General features: G+C 44.3%; 1 protein-coding gene across 1 annotated transcript in view; it reads left to right on the top strand.

The window, feature by feature from the left end:
- Positions 1-862: 862 nt before the first annotated feature.
- The window catches only part of STPG1 (sperm tail PG-rich repeat containing 1), a 28,423-nt gene continuing 9,861 nt past the window's right edge, over positions 863-19,424 (top strand). The window contains exons 1-7 of the mRNA XM_081921521.1: positions 863-973; positions 1,832-1,966; positions 2,877-2,980; positions 8,732-8,833; positions 12,209-12,382; positions 14,387-14,498; positions 17,415-17,586. Coding sequence (XP_081777647.1) covers positions 1,891-1,966; positions 2,877-2,980; positions 8,732-8,833; positions 12,209-12,382; positions 14,387-14,498; positions 17,415-17,586 — 740 coding nt within the window. The 5' untranslated portion in view covers positions 863-973; positions 1,832-1,890. The remainder of the gene's footprint in view (positions 974-1,831; positions 1,967-2,876; positions 2,981-8,731; positions 8,834-12,208; positions 12,383-14,386; positions 14,499-17,414; positions 17,587-19,424) is intronic.

The following is a 19,424-nucleotide window of genomic DNA, read 5'->3' as shown; positions in this document are numbered from 1 at the left end:
ACTAAGAACAATGTACCTTCACAACATCAATGATAAAAGAAAATCAGATTGGTAATGCTGGGTTCATTCACCTACAGTGGGAGAGGAAACCAATGCCTCTATTCTGACCCAAATTAATGGAACTGAACTTCTAGGTGAATTGTAATCAAGCACATTCACATCTGAGTCTCCCTTTGAAATCCCTTTGTTCAAGTAGCATCATCAGTAGCAAGATGCTGCAGTGAACAGAAGTGTTAAACTTATTTGAGTGTGTGGATTATTATTTTTAAACAATCAAGGCGTATATACATCTTATGAAATACGTAAAATAAGTAAAATGAGTTTTATCACACACTGTGATAAATGTAACAAGTAATATTCAATCACTTAAAAACCTTGAAAAACAATGTGATAATAATAAATGCACATCAGGATCCTTCCCAGAGGGCAGCTGATGCTAGATCACCCTGTAGGGAGGCAGAGAGAGGAAAGCTCAGCCATGGCAGGGCCTGAGAAGATTTTACTCTTACCAATTCTGTTCCAACTAGGCAATGACTCAGTTCTGGGGCAGAAGTCGTGGTAAACTCCCCCCACAACCAGTTTAACAGCAAACTGAGGCAAGAAACATGACAGCATCAGTCAGAAGTGGGAAGAGTTAAATGTAATACGGCAGTCAGGCAGAACTCTAAGCATTTAACCTCAGCATTTTGCACTTGGAAAAACATATTTTTAAAAGATGCTGTGAAGCTTCCTTGACCACCTTAAGCAAAGGCGGGTGCAGTCAAAGTGCTCATGCATGATTGGTTCACGCTTGGTTTCCATTCAGCTTCTGGAAGAAAAGGCAGCTTCAGAGAACCTATCTGTGATTGGCATACTTTTAAGCCACCAAAAGTGACAGGCAAAACGACTGGAGGAGAAAAACAGACTGGGCTCTCTGGTTGCCTAGGCAACAGAGTGTAAACTTCCTCAGGATTCTCCCCTGAGAGCCAGCCAGGTAAGGAGTAACAGGTCCCAACCTGCTTTGTCTTTAGGAATGAGCCAGTCCATGCAGATGATGCATTAGGGCTTTTTAAAAAGTAAAAAATGTATTTGTTGTGCCACCGCATAACAAGTTACATTCCAAGCTGTCGGATCTGGTTGGGTGTCACACAAAACAGTAACCTCCTTGTTGCTGTGGCCTGGAAGTATTGTGGGCTAGATGTGTCAGAGGGTACAGCCCAGAGCCAGGGAAACCCAGGCCCGGGGGGCCACATGTGACCCTCCAAGGCTCTCTACCTGGCCTTCATGTCTCTGCCCAGGCCACACTCCCTCCTCAGTCACATCCCTTGCTGGCCTTGCTTTGCACTCCTTAAGTGTTTTTGTCTGTTGAAAACCAGTGTGGCATAGTGGTTAGAGTGTCAGACTAGGACCTGGGAGGCCAGGGATTCAAATCAACACTTGCCATGAAGCTCACTAGGTGATTTTGGGCCAGTCACTCTCTCAGCTTCAAAAGGCTGTTGTGAGGATCAAATGAGGAGGGGGAGAACCACATACACCACCTTGATACGCCCATAGATTCAGGACAGACAAATGAAAGATCTTCACAAAGTAAAAGCATGGAATTTGCTCCCAAGAGTGGTAAGTGACGGCCGCCATCCTGGATAGCTTTAAAAGATTCTTCGACAAATTCATGGAGGATAGGCTATCAATAGTACCAATATTTTTCTTAATTAACAATAATTGATCAGTCATGTAACCAGTGTTGCAACTCTATTTGTAAGTACCACAAATTCTCTTTTGGTTATGTCATATTATTTAGCTTTTAATGCCTAGAAAAATCTTATTGATTCGAATTTATATGTTAATATTTCAGAAACAAGATGGCAAAGCTGATGAGAAGGGAAGTCACCTAGCTTGCAGAAGTGGTGTGACATGGACAATATCTTTGATACGTATCAACTGAATAGAAAAAGCAAAAAGGCTATCTCTCCTGTACTTGAGGCTAAAGGTATTGGATGGAGTCTGAACCATGAATGAAGATGATGATTTTATTTGTACCCTACCCATCTGACTGGGTTGCCCCAGCCACTCTGAGCAGCTTCCAACATACAGAAAAACATAATAAAGCATTACACATTAAAAAAACTTCCCTATACAGGGCTGACCTCAGATATCTTCTAAAGGTGTGATGGTATGAATCAGGAAGGGGAGTTGCAATCTTGGAAGATGTTCTTTGTCAGAGGTAGAGAATCTCAGGCCTGGTGACCAAATGTGGCCCTCCAGTCTTCTCTACCTGGCCCTCAGAACTCTCCACAGGCCACACCCCTACTCTATAGGCCACACCCACAGGCCACACCCCTACTTCACAGGCCACATTCCTCGTTGGCCCTGCTTCGTGCTCTGAGTGCTCCAGCCTGGCTGGAATGAGTCCTTGAACTCATTATGCCTCTTGCTTGCCTGAATGGGGGACAGAGAGAGGTGTGTGAGTTTCTGTACAAAGATAATATTTATACCCATTGCTCTGTCTGCTTTTGCCACTGGCAGTGCCCACCAGTAGCATGTGGCCCTGGGGCTGAAACAGGCTCTCCATCCTTGCTTGAGTGGCTTCCATCCACCATCCTTTAGTGAATGGAGGACCAGGCATGGTGGTGGCTGGGCATAGGGATGCAACATGGCACAGGAGTCTTTATGCTTTACCTGGTGTTGGTGTTTAGTGTTTCCACTTCTTTTATTTCAAAGCCGCTGGGGCCTCGGCTCTTGGGGCCAAAGGACCAGGCAGGAGCAGGAATCTTCAAGAAAGTATGCCACACTTGTAAAGGCATTTTTGATAGTTCCTTTTCTATTACTGTTATCTGTCTCTAGTCACTATTTCTCTCTGCATTTCTGTTGCATGATTTTTAATTGACTTCTTTTTCTAGGCCTGAGCTGTTGTTCCATTCCTTTCAAATTCCAAACCACAGTGATCTCCAATTCCGAACGAAAGGGCTTTAACTCTCAGACCAAGAGATTTCAGTATCCTGAGGTGAGAAACCATATTTTACTAAGTTTGTTCACTTGTTTTTCTCTTAGTTGGGCAGAACCAGGGAGTTCATCTGGGTTCAAATGCACCAGATTCCAGAATCCATCCCATGTAAGCCACATGGTGTCTCTAGGCCTACCTATACTATAGGGTTGCCATACGCCTGGAATTTCCCAACATAGCCAGGAATCGGCTGTCAGAGACAACTTTTTGAAATATGGCAACTCTACCATCTATTTATCATTCCATCTATATTCTACATTTCCTCCAAAGAACTCAAGGAGTCATACATGGATCTCTCCTTCGTTTATCCACACATTAACCCTGTGAAGTAGGTAAGGGCGAGAGACAGTGACTGATCCAAGGCCACATAGTGAGCTTAATGCTGAGTGCAACGAAAGCGGGACAAAAAATAAACCTGGAACATCTGTGATATAGAAAATCACAACTACAAGGTCCTGGGAGATGAAATGATCCTATGTAAAGGCCTTGGGGGCAACACTGAAAAGGGAAATTTGCGTCTCTCTGTTATGACCCACTTTGACCAGTAGGCGGAAGCAGAACTTCATAGATGGGGAGTGCTAAATCCTTCGGGGCACTTTGGTTCAAGGAAAAACAATATACAGTATGGAGTAAGTGTGCAAATGACACCTTTTAGCCCGTTTGCTTTTTGGAAATGCACATTTTCACACCACTGTTCCCATAGAGATTTACCTTAAAAAAAAAAAAGAGTCACATCTCATGCCATCACGGTTCTTATTGGCCCATCTTGGGGCTAAGCATTCTTCCAGGCAGGTGTTTATTGTAGGATCGGTATTACTAATGTCATGCATGAAATTTTTGGCAGTGTCCACACAACATCAGCATCAAAATGTTAGTTGTTGTTTTTTTATCTCCCTCTCCCTGCCCACAATTTAATCTAGATTTATCCTTTCTGTGGAAAATTTGAAAAGGTTTGGGAAAGAAATGTTTCCAAGAACCTGTTTGCAATTTCGGAATAGCTTGTTTGCAATATTAATCCCCTGACTGGGAGCTTCAGTATCCTCAATGTGCAACATGGGGCCTGTTGTGCCTTTGGTCAACTCCTGGGTCCTGCACAATCTTCCTCCAGCTATTGCCAGGGACCCAAACTGCTCTCAGTTTCTCCCTTTTCTCCCTTCCCCATCAAGAACTATGCTTCCCCTCAGACTTCCCTTCCAATCGCCAATATATAACAAGCATCTCATCTGTGCAAATTTATCTTCCATGGCACTGGCAAGCCAACCTGTTGCTAAATTCTCAGAGTAGAAGCCAGAGGGGGAAACGCTTGGGCCGTCTTCACAGTATGCTCCTTTCTCTTCCTGAGAATTTTCCCCTTCATACCGTAACTCCAGCAGGCAATGAGCCAAGCCACAAGGAATACAAAGGGTTTGGCATACTCTTGATTATCCCTAGAGAACATTTGCTTTTTCACATGTAAGGGGGAGTGTTGCATGCATCCCACCCTTTTTGGGGACTTTTGCAAGAAAGCCAAAGTTGTTTAGAAAAGTCAGTAGCTGCTGGAAAGCGTGGAGTAGACTTATTGCTGCAGGGCAGGGGGAATTGGGTGAGCAAGGAAAGTCAGTGGGTTGGTTTGCATGACAAACTATGGGTGCCTCCAGACTGTCACTATTTTCCAGGAGGGATTCAAGCGTATAATGTAAATTTGGATTTGTGCACTCAATGTGGATTAAAACACTCTGGCACTGTAGTATAACAAATCTACTAAAAAGCAAACAAACCCAGGACTATTTGTGGTTTGGAAAGTGAACTATAAATGCACTGGAAAGTGTGGGATGAACAAAGATTAACGGGTAGACTTATAAGCATCCCACAAGCAAATCAGGATGAATGCTCATTGTCATATAACCTCCCAACATACAAATCAGAATGAACGCTCAATAAAGAGTAGACACCGCATTATAACCTCTGAATAAACATTGTGCAGGCAAACCAGGAAGTGTGTCCTAAGGCTTGCCGAGGCCTTGCTGAGCTCCTGGAGAGCTGTGCCCTTGAAGGGGCCAGGCATCTCCACCCCACTGTGGCTGTGACCCAGAGCAGTCCCACAGAGATAAGCAACAGCAGCTGGATGTGCTTCACTGTGTTAGGCTATAGATGCTGAACTGATGAGAAGATGCCATGGCATCTCTCTGCCTGACCTGCTGCCCTTGCTAAGCCTCTTGCCACAATGATACCTACCTTCACTTACATACATCACCATCATACAAACATCCCACTCCTTAGCAACAAGGAGCTTGGCAAGCACTCTAACTTAAAAAAACCCAAAACCCTTCATCATCCCAGTTCATTAAAAACCTGATAGGTACACTTTTATTGATGCCAAAAAGACGTCAGTGAGGGAGCCAGATAGAAGGAGCCTCACTGGGGAAAGTGTTCCACAGGCGGTGAGCCACAATCAAAAAGGCCCTCTCCCTTGTCATCACCCTTCAACCTGCCCTCAAAGAAGGGACCCAGAGAAGGGCATCAGAGGATGATCTAAGAGTCTGAGTAGGTTCATTTCAAGCCCTTACTTAATTGTTCCAAACTAATATTAGTCCCAGGGACACGGGTGGCGCTGAGGTCTAAACCACAGAGCCTAGGGCTTTTCGATCAGAAGGTTGGTGGTTCAAATTCCCGTGACAGGGTGCGCTCCCGTTGCTTGGTCCCAGCTCCTGCCAACCTAGCAGTTCAAAAGCATGTCAAAGTGTAAGTAGATAAATAGGTACCAATCCAGTGGGGTGGTAAACGGTGTTTCTGTGCGCTGCTCTGGTTCACCAGAAGCAGCTTAGTCATGCTGGCCACATGACCCGGAGGCTGTGCGCCAGCTCCCTTGGCCAATAAAGCGAGATGAGCGCCGCAACCCCAGAGTCGTCTGCAACTGGACTTAACGGTCAGGGGTCCCTTTACCTTTTAATATTAGTTCCAGTAGGGTGCCTAATTTGGCCTGCAAGGCCATTCTCCCTGAACAACGCTCACCTGCCCCAGAGGTGTGGGGCAAATAAGTTTATGGCTGCAAAAGGAATAACAAGGAGCCTTTAAATGCCTAGATTGTAGCTGATTCAAGTGGGGGTTGGACTTAACAGGTGGTTGGAGCCAACTTCAAGGCCTACTTTAATTGGTTGGGATCTTCCTCTGCAGTGTGGATTGAACTCAGGGTTCTCTGCAAAGGCAAAATGGATTACCTGATTTCATGGTGATGTCAGGTGATTGACGGATGGCATGCTAAAGTGGCCCAGTGCAGAAGCTCAGAATATGTCCCGCAGAAAAAAATTCCCACTCCACTTTAAGACTCTGCTTGACAACTTCACTGTCTTGCTTGACCCCAAAACCACCAGCTCTGGCCTATCAGGGGATAAACTCAGCTTCTAACAAAGCCCTGTTTGTCATCCATTGCAGATTGAAAGTGGCATCTTAAGACAGCGGGCTCATTTTTGTTTTATTTCATTCTATAAATAGAAAAAAACCACCCAGTACTCACTTCTGGAATGAAAGAAAAGTCGTTCTGGAAGGAGAGTTGAGTCAGGGAGGGGTGCGGCACTTTGAAATAATACACTCTGCCCACATGCTGAAATAATTCAGGCCAAATCAGATGTACAGGTGGGATTAGACATGCAATGGATTTGAGCTCCCCAGGTCTCTCTCTATGTTGCTGAGCAGACACCAGGGAAACTTAATCCACCATTTTCAACCCGTTTTGCCATGCAACTTGAGACTCCCCATTAAAATGAGATTATTTTGATTTTGAAACAAGCAAAGAAGAGGCTTCTTAGTGTACAGTGACAATTGACAAAAACCAGCAAAACATTTGAGAGGCTTAGCGTATGGGAGGGTAAGTGCTGAATCCACATTATAATGCCATTGTGTGCTTCTCCACCCATGAGGTGACACACATGTCGCACATATTCCCTCTGCTGCTGCCTGGAGGAACAATGCATGCCCTCACTTTGACACTAAGTGCATGTCAGATTCCTAAGTAGGGCCAGATTCAAGAAATATCCAGCAGTTAACTGACTTAAAGCAGTGGATTAAAACTGCATATATTTGACGCGTTGACCTATGGTTAAAAGCCTCATTTGTCTTCAAATTATGTCCTGATTATTATTGTTGTTGTTGATTTATTTATCACCCTTTATAGAACTGTTTCAAGGCAATGTACAATAATGTATAATAATAAAAATTAAACATGTAAACACAAAGAAACAGTACCTACATGTAAAATAAAAGAGACCTGGGAAACCTCGTCAGAAGAAAAATGCCCTCAGCTGTTTTCTGGAAAGTGCAGGTAGCAGGAGCCTGTCATATCTCTTTTATCTCTTATGTATGAATGCAGGCACCATCTTGGAGAAGACAGCTTATTCACGGCAGACCCAAAACATGTTGCTTGAGGCAAAGGACATGGTGGCCCAACGAGACGGGCAGCCAAATCTTACTTTTAACACTAGTGATCCTCTACCACACCTGAGGCAGCAAGCCAGATTAGGGGGCCCAGAAGAGGCCACATGGCAAAACTGGGGGCTCAGAAGAAACGTCTATTTGTTATTTATTTATTACGCCATGAAATTTATCTACTGCTTGACCATAAAAAACCTCAGAGAAGGGGCTGCTGCTACTGCCTACCCTTCAGCCCAACTATTTGTGTACACAGGTACACAGAGTATACACTCGGTGAATGTCATGTGTGAACACAGATTCTTAAAAAATACCAGACGCCATATTCTATGGTTTTTCAGAATGCCTGCAGAACCCTGCAAAGTTGAAGGTCCACTAGACTTGCCCATCTTGGCAATCGCTCTAGTACTTCTGCCCTAATTTCATCAATCACCAAGGCTTAAAACTTATTTGTTTTAAGCATTTGCTGGTTTTATCTGTATACCAGTGGTTTTCAACCAGTGTGCCTTGAATGATGGTCAGGGGTGCCGCAGGCAACACTGGCCTTTGTCCTTCTTTTGTCCTTCTTTTGTCCTTCTTTTCTTCCCTACTCTGATGCCCTCACACATCTCTGCCTCACACATCTCTGCTATTTGTTGCAGCAGCCCTGGCTACTAGCTCCGCAGGCAAATAATGCCTCTGGGGCTGGCATGGGGTGCTAGGTTGCCAGGAGCTGATGTGGCTTCAGAGTAAGCAAGCAAGCAGATGAGGGAGCCCAGCCAGCCAGTCCACTAGCCCTTGGCTGGACAGACAAGTCCCAGGCCCCTGTGGTAAGGTTACCAGATGTCCCCGTTTCCTGGGGACAGTCCCCGGATTTACAAATCAGTCACCATACAAAATCCATTGAAGTTGAAAAGTGTCCTCGGATTCATTGAAAAAAATCTGGTAACCTTACCCTGTGGGGCAGTGTGAGGAGGCACCCCTCCACTCAGAGACCAGGGGCGGCTGCCCAGAGAACTCCTAAGGAGAGTGGAGAGGAGAGAGGCTGAGGGAACTCTCCACAAGGGAGAGTGTTCACAAAAGGGTGAGAGGCTGCCGGCTCTGCAGGCAACAGGTGACATAACTGGGCTCCTGAGTCACACAGGGGTGCCGCAGAAAGAATGTAGTTGGTGAGGGAGCCATGTATTCAAAAAGGTTGAAAACCTCTGCTGTATACTGTTTTACATTATTTTATATGAAATACTATTTTGGTTAAGCAGTTAATATTGCTTTTCTAAACAAATAAACAATTTCCTGAGCACTGGCAAAAATAAACCCTGTTGCAGCAGACTCTGCCCTGTCATGATTATGCACTGTGTTCCTTCCCAGAATGAAAATCCAGGTCCAGGATTCTATGATGTAATCGATCAATCAACACTTCTCAACAATGTCTCCCAGTCCCGGAAAGGAACCTGTTTTTTCCCTTCCTTGGTAAGGTTTATACATATTTATGAACGACGGGAAGAAAAAAAAGGCCAGGGTCGAGAAGTTCTTTGAAGCCATTGTCAGTCTTACTGCCAGTGAAGCTTTTAAAATGCTCACACACCTTAGTTTTCCTTTTCTATACTGTTTATGAGCTATAGTAATAATGACAAGTTTACTGTTGTCAGGAATAGACCTGCGATAGCCTGATAAACATTAAGTCATCCACCCAGAGATTGCTGTAATTAAACCTGGATTCCATCCTCCCGTTTACCCTTGGAAGCAAATTCTTTAGAAATTAATGGGACGTAATTCATTCAGCAAAGTGTGTTTAGGTAGGTGTTTGTTCCTCCTCTGTTGGACAACTGCCTCTGAGAGATCAAATATGTATACTTATTTGCACAGACAACACTCATTCTCAAAACCCGAACACTTTGGCCATAGGCAGGGTTGATTTGGGGGGCCATGTGTATTCACTAAGGTCAAAATCCCATAAAGTCAATGTAGGTGGCCCCTACATGGCTCAGGCGAGTGGCTCAGAACTACTGGAAGCTATTTAAAGGCAGTGTTTGGTTTTATGACAAGTTCTTATTTTATTCTCTGGTTTATTTTTATATACACTGCTAAGAAATGCCACTAATTAAGTGGTATAATGGCCTCAAATAAATAAACAATGTCTACTTCTGTTGTGGCAACAACAGTAAATGAAAAGAGCTATCTATCAATCTATTGCAGCAGAAACTGCAGTTGGTTCAGAATAGAGCAACCAGATTGCTTTATGATATTAGCCCAGCAGGGAACATATAACACCAATCTTGCATGATCTTCATTCATCAGTTGTTTGCTTACAAGCTAAATTCAAGTTGCTGATGCTTACCTTTAAAGTCTTTTGTGGCCTATGCCTGGGATGCCTGAGGTCTTTTTCCATATATGCCTTTCCCCAATCACTAAGATCCAGCACTGGAAATACTTTGCAAATCCATTACAGTATCTATTTAGATGGTGGCCAATTCACAACAGACCTTCTCAACCGTAGTGTTGACCAGGCATCCTGAAATTTGGCCCTCCAGATGTTTTGGGACTACAACTCCCACCATCCCTAGCTAACAGGACCAGTGGCCAGGGATGGTGGGAATTGTAGTCCCAAAACATCTGGAGGGCTAAGTTTGGGGGTGCCTGGTGTTGACTCTGGCCCATTTAAATGTATCATAAAGCCCTACACTTTCTGGCTTTGTGTATTTTACTGGTTGCTGCACAGTATTTTCCTGCTTTGTTTTATTTATAAAATGTATATTTTTGCATGGTTTTTTTTAAATTGCTGTTCCTCACGTTAAAGCTGAAGACTCTCAGAGCTGGTTTTCAAGTTTTTGAATAAAATTATATATTGTGAACTTACTTCCCCGTTCTCATTGTGGAGAGAGTCTTGGGCACAGATAGGCACATTGTCAGAGGCATTATGACACTGAATGCCAGTTGCTGGGAATCCCAGGTGGGGAGAGTGTGGTTGTGCATTTTTATTATCTCAACAAGCCTTACAATAAGCCTGTGAAGAAGGCCTGTATCCCCACGGCCGTCGGCCGTCGTTAGCAGATGCGGCGCCGGGATGCAAATATCTGCCCAGCGGCCCCAAATTACCACGGATAGTGGGGGGGGGGGGGAGCTGCGTACTGCCAGCCATGGGGGGGGGGCGGAACCCTCCCCCATGCCGCTGTGGGAGCACAATCCCCGCAGAGGCTTGGGAAGGAAGCTGCATGCCCGCCAGCCATATAGTTGGTGGGGCGCAGCTTCCATCCTAAGCCTCTGCAGGGATCTCTCTCCTCCTGCGGAGGCTTGGGAGGCAAGCTTTATGCCTGCCAGCCATATGGTTGACGGGGCACAGCTGGCGGGTGTGCAGGGGAAGGGGAAGCCGCCGGCCAAGCCGTGCAGCTCCCGCTCACTGGGGCACCCCTGAGAGGCCGGCGCCCTGGCGCAACGCACCACTAAGCCCTATGGAAAAGACGGCTCTGTGTATCCCCATACTACACGCGAGGGCCTGTGGTATGATATAAATGAGCGACTTCCCCAGCTTGTACCTCATGCTTTAAACCCATTCAGTATGTCATTTTGTTTACATTTTGAGAGCACTTTACCTCAGTTTAACATGGTTAATATTCTTATGAATGCGATGACAACTCACATTTACCTCACCACAGAGATGATATGTTCAATCTTTGACACAGATGTGGTAAATATAAGCTGTCACCCAAATAGGACATTATTACTCATGCTCCTAAGAAAAAGTGACTACGTGAAAATGATGGGAGAAATCAGTCTCTGATTATTATACTACATCAGATAGAAGCATAGGAGTTGGCCCTAACTGGGTGGGAATTTCTTGTTAAGATGCCGATCTGGTGATTAATGGGTGTAGGCCAAGGATAGCCAATCTGTGACTGGGGAGCTGCAGAAAGCCCCCAAGCACTTCAAGGGTGTATCTTGGGCAATTCAAGAAAGAGACAGATTAATACCAAGACTCTCTTTTGGATCCTTCCCTTCCTCTCTCCCTCTGGTTTATGATTGAAATGGGAAGACGTGGGAGAAAATGGTGGCAGCAGTGAAAGATTGGGTGCAAGAGATTCCAGGCTGAGAATCAATGGGATGTATGGGCTATATTGAATAGAACTGAGCTCTAAAGCTTTTCCTAAAGGATAGTTAAGCTTTTACAAATTTAATTTATCAAATATTGATTTCATTTGGAGTGAACTTCATATAAAATACAGATGGGTTTGGCAATGTGGAGGTAATGACACCTTTTCAGGCAAGAAGATGTCACCTTCAAAAACCACCTATCTAGGATGTTTTTCACCACAGCAGATGGTCTTTCATGACCACCATACAGTGGTACCTTGGGTTAAGAACTTAATTTGTTCTGGAGGTCTGAAACTGTTCTTAACCTGAGGTACCACTTTAGCTAATGCGGCCTCCTGATGCCGCCACACGATTTCTGTTCTCATCCTGAAGCAAAGTTCTTAACCTGAGGTACTATTTCTGGGTTAGCGGAGTCTGTAACCTGAAGCGTTTGTAACCTGAAGCATCTGTAACCTGAGGTACCACTGTATTTCCAAGATGGCTGCTGGCTCCTAGAATGGCTGGCTTTCTAGTGTTCATTTGCTTCCGATATTTATATACCATTTTCAACAACTTCTTCTCAAAGAGCTTTATGCATGTCAACAATATTTTCAGAGCAGGTTGCAAACTCAACAGCATCTAATTGCTGAAAAATCTGAATGATATGGCTGTTTAAAGACCATCTCTACGTTCCCAAGTCATCCCATCTCACTCCCCACCCCCCCCCACCCCGGATTACCAACAGTGTAAACCAAATTCCATTTCTTTCCTTTCCAGGATACACGCATTGCTCGCCAGAGAATCCACAACTATCCTGCTGCAAATGCCTACAACCTCCCACCTACCCTGATTTCCAAGCGAGACTTTAGCCTGGGGTATTCCAGTATGTTTCAGCAACCAATTGCCAGGAAGATTTCAAAAAGATCCACTCCAGCCCCCAACCAATATAATGTAAGATGATCTAAAGATTGGAAAAGGGGAGGTCAGCAGTACAGATTAATACATTTTTTTAATGGGTAGGGCTGCAGCTAATGGGGAACGGTCATAGTTCAGTGATGGAAGGCCCCAGGTTTGATCCCTGGCATCGACAGGTAAAGCTGCCAGCCAGTACGGGCAATACTAAGCTGAATGTACCAATAGTCTAATTTAGAATACCACAGTTTCATATATTCCACCTGGCAAAATAGGAAAAGATATTGAAGAGTATTTCTTGTTTTCCCCTGATGCTTTCCCCCCAATGATCATTCACACGTTTCCTTCAAAATCTGTTCATTTGTTCTGACCAGTGATCTTTCACAAAAAAATAATTGCATGGACCCAAGAATATTCAGGTGAACCTTGCTGTGGGATTTGCATCAGTAGCCACAAAAAAAAATAATAATAAAGACCAGCAGTTGTTTTAAAACAACTTGGATTAGGACCTGGGAGACCAGAGATCTAGTCCCCACTTAGCCGTGAAGCTCACTAGGTGACCTTGAGCCAGTCACTCTCTTTCAGCTGCACAGTGTTATTGTGAGAATAAAATGGAGAGGAGAGGAGAGGAAAGAACTACTGTATTTTCTGGCGTATAAGACTACTTTTTAACCCAGGAAAATCTTCTCAAAAGTCAGGGGTCGTCTTATTCGCCGGCTACAGCAACAGCTCCTGCAGCAACTCCCCACCAAAGGATAAAACGACAGCAAATTAAATCAGAGGACACCAAGCTCTCTAGATGAAGCAGAAATACCCTTTGAAAATTGGCCCCAGAAGCCCCCGGCCACTGGGAAGTGGAGCGGATTTCTGAGCTGGACTGGAGATTGTTTTTTTAAATTTTGATTTGGTGTGCGTTGGAAGAGGGGTAGTCTTATACGGCGAGTATATCCCAAACTCTATATTTTAACTGGAAAAGTTGGGGGGGGGTCGTCTTATACGCCCAGTTGTCTTATACACCGGAAAATACGGTATTGGTGGAAAGGTGGGATATAAATGTCCTAAATAAAAATAGAAGCAAATGCTTGGTTGGCCTTTATGTGCCCTGTGAAACTCTTAGGCAACTGTCTGGCTAGTAGTACCATTACTTCGTCAGCGTACAGGAAGTTAACACCAAGCACATTTCCTTTTGCCCCCTACTTTGCAGATCACTATTACAGTCTGTCATCCACACCCAAATAAGAACATTAGGTTGTATTTAATACAGTTTAAATAGGACTTCTCCTGAGAAGAACGTTCCTGAGTTAATCGCTAACCCATGATTTACACTAACCCATGAGATAATACACAGCATTTGGAGAAGCCAAACAGGAAATGATCCATTCACAAGGCAGACAGGCTGAATAATTTATGGCCACAGGGAAGGGAGGCTGATGGGAAGAAAGCAAGGGCCGAAGTTTACTGTCTGCACAGCAGGCTAATTTCACAAATATTTATTCATCTCTTCATTTATTTTAGCAGGTTTATAAACTACTTCATGGCCAGAGGCTGCTAAAATTATATACAAGATTAAAATGGGATCAAACACTAAACCCAATTATTTAAAGCGAGAAAATAATTTCTACAAAACTCTAAAAACAATAAAAATGTCTGTTGCTGCTGCTGCTGCTGCAGTTATATGCTTGATTCTGTTCCAGAATACTGTAAAACAACTGATTTTACAACTGAGTTGTATTTACAGGAGCCATTTCTATCAGCATGTGCTAAAAAGATAAGTACCGGTATGTCATTGCGGGTGGGTAATCACTTGCTAGCCCAGGTGGCTTCTGAAATGTACTTTAGAGTAGCATCATTCATGCACCATTCACAAGCCACATTTGACCCATGTGCTGGAATAGTTTAGGCTTGGTGACTGCATCGCAAATGTCCTTGTGTTGAAAGTAGGCAGACTTAAACACCAGTATTTATTTGGGTGTTGGTTTGTTTTTTAAGTAAAGTGACTGCTGGAAAGTGAGTTCATTGCAAAACCCTTACTTTCATCCGCAGGTCTCGGTGGACCTCAGCAACAAAAGCCGCAACACTGGTGCCAAGTCAGTGTTTTCATCCAAAACTAAACGAGCGCTGGCAATCGGTAGCAAGGAGCATGTGCCTTCTCCCTGTAAGCTGGGCTGGGGGAGCCTCTTTTGACCCAAAGGCCAAATTCAAATATGGTCAACCTCCCAAGGGCCACCATCCTAATAGTGGGCGGGGCCAAATGTCGGAGTGGACAGGGCCAGATGTGGGCAGGACCCAAGATAAAGTAAGATGCCACCCAGTGCAGTAAATAATTTTTTAAAAAAGAAAAACAATGCCCTTCAGTGAAACAAATTAAAACAATCTACAATACCTTCTGAGTGTCCAGCTTTCTTCTCCTTTTCACCTCACCTCTTGTGAATAAAAGCCTCTCTGTCTGGCAATCATGCCTTGCCACATCGCTTCTCAATTTATGATCCTCAACGCTCACAGCCAGTAATTCAGACCTCTCCCCCTTACAGTGCATGCAGTCATGGCATTTTGTCCTTTCAAAAGAACTTTAAAAAAATTATAGCACCAAAAGGCAGAGGGCCTTCTCAGTAGTGGCACCCGCCCTGTGGAACGCCCTCCCTCCCATCAGACGTCAAGGAAATAAACAACTATTTGACGTTTAGAGGACATCTGGAGGCAGCCCTGTTTAGGGAAGTTTTAATGTTTGATGTTTTATAATGTTTTTAATATTATGTTGGGAGCCACCCAGAGTGGCAGGGGAGGCCCAACCAGATGGGTGGGGTATAAGTAATAAATTATTATTATTATTATTATTAGAAATCAAATGCTTAGTGAAAGGAAGAAGCAAAGCTGTTCCCCATTGCCAACTTTCCAGGTGTATATGCCCAGATTTTACAAAAAGATATTACTTGCTCACCTGTTCACACATCATTTGTGACATATCAGTGACCTTAAAAGGGATGGGTGGGAAGAAATGACTTTCTTCCACTTTGCAAATGTTTTCCTACTAGAAAGCCTGGAGGTAATTTTTACTGTGCAGTCTATTTACAAACCTGAGCTTCAGGAAAGGGCGATCAAAATGATCGAGGGGTTGGAGAAACTCCTTTATTTAGTTTCGTTTTGTAAAATATATACACCACTTGATTATAAAACAACCCCTCAAAGCGGCTTGCAAAAAGATAACAAAATTATCGAGAAAAAATTACAATAGTTAAAATACTAAGGTTGAAATTCACACCAACTTTCTAAGCATCTGGGTAGGTTTGTCTAAACAAGAATGTTTTTAGCAGGCACCGAAAACAATACATTGAAGACCCCTGCTTGATAACAATAGGCAGGGAGTTTCAAAGTGTAGCTGCTGCCCAAATGACTGAGTATTTACAAATGAGGAATAGGTATTATATGGCACCTGTAACAGTGCCAATTCTGCCAATTGAAGCAGCCGAGTGGGCATATGTGGGGTAAGGTGGTCTTTTAGGTAAAATAGTCTTGTATATGGGCCTTATATACCAATAGTAATGCCTTGAACTTGACTCAGTAGTAAATCAGCACCCAGAGCAGATCTCTGAGCACTGGTGTACCATGCTGACAAGGCCTCAGTCCTTCCAGCAATTGTGCGGCAGCAGTCTGCACTAACTGTAGCTTCCGGATCAAATGCGAGGGAAGCCCTACATAAGGAAAAATGGCTGCATTTTAGCTGAGAAAACAAGAGGCGACATGATAGGAGTATATAGAATTATGCATGGCATGAAGAAAGCAGATAGAGAAAAGTCCCTGCCTGCCCGCCTGGTCATAATACTAGAATTTGTGGATATCTTAATGAAGCTGAATGTTGGAAGATTCGGGACAGATAAAAGGAAGTACTTCTTTACACTATGGAACTTGCTTCCGAAGGAGTCAGTTATAGCCACCAACTTTAAAAGAGAATTGGACAATTTAAAGGAGAAGGCTCACTAGGGATACTAGCCATGATGGGTTATGCTCTGTCTCCACAGCTGGAGGCAGTAATGCTTTTGAATACCAGTTGCTGTAAGCCATGGGGTGTGGGGTGTGCTTATGGGCTCAGGTCCTGCTTGCCAGTTTCCCTCAGGTATCTAGGTGGTCACTGTGAGAACAGGATGCTTGATAAGATGGGCCATAGGCCTGATCCACCAGGCTCTTATGAACTGAAATAGTACTCTGAATAAGACAGGTATGCTCTCCTGCTTCCGAAGGGCAGGACTGGCAGTACATTGGTACCCCTGGTTACAAGCTCAATTCGTTCCGGAGATCCGTTCTTAACCTGAAACCATTCTTAACCTGAGGTACCACTTTAGCTAATGGGGCCTCCTGCTGCCGCCATGCGATTTCTGTTCTCATCCTGAGGTAAAGTTCTTAACCCGAGGTACTACTTCCGGGTTGGCGGAGTCTGTCACCCGAAATGTTTGTAATCCAAGGTACCACTGTATTTTCTATTCCAAAGGGGAGGGAGGAACCGTATTTTTTGCTCTATAAGACGCACCAGACCATAAGACGCACCTAGTTTTTGGTGTAGGAAAACAAGGAAAAAAATATTCTGAATCCCAGGAGCCAGAACAGCAAGAGGGATTGCTGCACAACGATCACTCTTGTTGTTCTGGCTTCTGGGATAGCTGTGCAGCCTGCATTTGCTCCATAAGACGCACAGACATTTCCCCTTACTTTTTAGGAGGGGAAAAGTGCGTCTTATAGAGCAGAGCAAAAAATACGGTAGTTCCTCCTTTCCTTTCATTCCTCTCTTGTTCCAAGTAACAGACTCTCATGCACCGATTTCATTCCACTGCAGCTAAAATGTAAGACTCGGCTGTGTACATAACATTCATTTAACGTGCAATTTCCCCTTCCCCAAAAGAATTCTGGGAACTGTAGTTTAGCCTACGGAGCTGCAATTCCCATCACCTTTAACAAACTCTAGTTCCCAGAATTCCTGATTAGGGGTGCATTTTTAATGTGGTTTAAATATGTGTTACGTGTGCAGCCTTAGTTTGGGTGTCGGCATTTTCAAATTCCTTCCTTTCTTTTTAAAATCTAGGTCATTACCGAGTAAAGGATTCCTTCATACGGCAGGCGCCAACAGTGCTGGTGTCCTGCTTCAGATCCAAAACAAGTCGCGAAACCAAGACGGAGACGCTGAGCCCGGGGCCAGCAGCCTATCAGCAGCCAGCTGGCATCCCAGTCACGCCATCCAGGAAGTTCCCCGGCCTGTGAGTTCTGAGCAACTACACTTTAAAAGGAATTTGTTTTGAGTCACCCAACTCCTTTTCTTAAGTAGGGAAGATGTGCTTGTGATCAGAAATGATAGAGAAGGAAAAGAAGAAGAAATACCAATAGACAATTCCAAGCCCCAACTAGCTTAAGAAGCAGGGGCTCTCTTCATCAGACTATATGGTAGAGCAGGGGAAAGTCATTTGGGTTGTTGCATGCCTTAAGAAGCAACGCAGCTTGCAAGCCTTCATAAGTGATTTAGGATGAGGAAGGGCTGTTCCTCAGCGGTAGAGACCATGCTTTGCATGCAGAAGTTCCAGGGTTCAATCTCTGGCATCTGCAGCTGAGAAATGCCCTTGTCTGAAACCTAGAACCACTGCCAGCCAGTACTAAGCTAAGTGGGCTCATGATCTAACTCAATACAAGGCTAGGTAGCATAGGGACCTGCCTTTTCTGTTGTGAATTCATTTGTTTAAGCTGCTTCAGCCCACCTGTTCTCAGGGCAGCCAGCACATCTAAAGGTTCTTCCCTGCTTCTTTTGTCCTCACATCAGCCCATTTATGAGCCAATCGTCACTCATCATCACTGCTTAATTCTCAAATAAGGGAGATGTGTCAATCTGGCTTTTAGTGTTATGACACCACCCCTTTGGAGTTCCCTCCCCTTGAATATTTGAATGGTGCCGGCTCTGTTGTCCTTTTGGCACCTACTCAAGACCTTTCTTTTTCAACAACCTTTGCAAAACAGATCTTCCCCAGTCTGCATGTACATTGGGATTGTTTCTGGATGTTTGGATTGTTCTATTGGTGTGTGTGTGTGTGTGTGTGTGTTTGCCAGTTTGCCACCTGGACTCCTTAAGGAGAAAGGGCAGAATATAAATTGAACAAACAAACAAACAAACAAACAAACAAACAAACAAAGCTAAAGAGACCCAGAGAGACTACAGCCACACATAGCCTGAGTGTCTGGTATTAAACTGAAAGCTGTGATTGGCTGTTGCGCTCAGTGGAGCAGATAAGAAGAGTGTTGCTCTCCACCTCATCTCTATGGTAAACAGCAGTTGTTGGAGTTGCACCACTTCAATTTAATAACTGGAAGAGGAGAAATGGACTGCATTGGGGCTGGGCCCCTTTGGACCGGGCATCACCCAGGAAGCCCTAAACCCAGAGGTGTTGGCTTGATGGTGGCTCTGCCTGGAAGGGCATTCCGCACACTTGCAGAAGCACCTTCTCTTTTACTGCTGCAACTGTTTCTGGACCAAAGGAGCAAAAGGATTATAGAGTCAGCTTTTGGAAACCTTAGCCTGAATTTTGCATTCACCAATTAAGTTCGGCAATTCCTTTCAGCCTTCTGTTTAATAACATGTAGGAAGCCCCCCACTTTCCCCTGCATACACAGTCCTTCCTCCCCCATACCTGCCCCAAGGTCCAGTAACTCTATCAGTCAGTTACTCAACTAAGTCAATTTTATGGTGACCATCCTGTAAACAGCAAAGTCAGTTTGCTGGAGATAAGATTAAGATCTACCCCTTAAATTCTTGCCCATTACTGCTCATATCTTCCCCTTCCCCCATCCCTGTGCAAGCCTGGAGCTCTCTGCACACGGTCAGGGGGTATCTTTACTACATCTCATGCCGTTTTAATGCAGGCTTTGTGGAGGAAGAGGGAGGGGGATCTGGCGCTGGGTAGTGTGCAATAAACCTCCATGACTAGGGAAGAAGTAAATCAAACCTGACGGGCAAAGAACATCCATCTACGCTGGCAGAAAATACCAGAACTATCAGCATTTAGAGGCCAATCCAACTCCCATTTATGTCAAGGTGATTAATGTGTCCAAG

The sequence above is a fragment of the Podarcis melisellensis genome, assembly GCF_964234715.1.
Source record: "Podarcis melisellensis genome assembly, chromosome: 8".
In the NCBI taxonomy this organism is placed as follows: Eukaryota; Metazoa; Chordata; class Lepidosauria; order Squamata; family Lacertidae; genus Podarcis; species Podarcis melisellensis.
The sequence above is the reverse complement of the archived record's forward strand: the minus strand, read 5'-3'. Positions and strand labels throughout refer to the sequence as shown.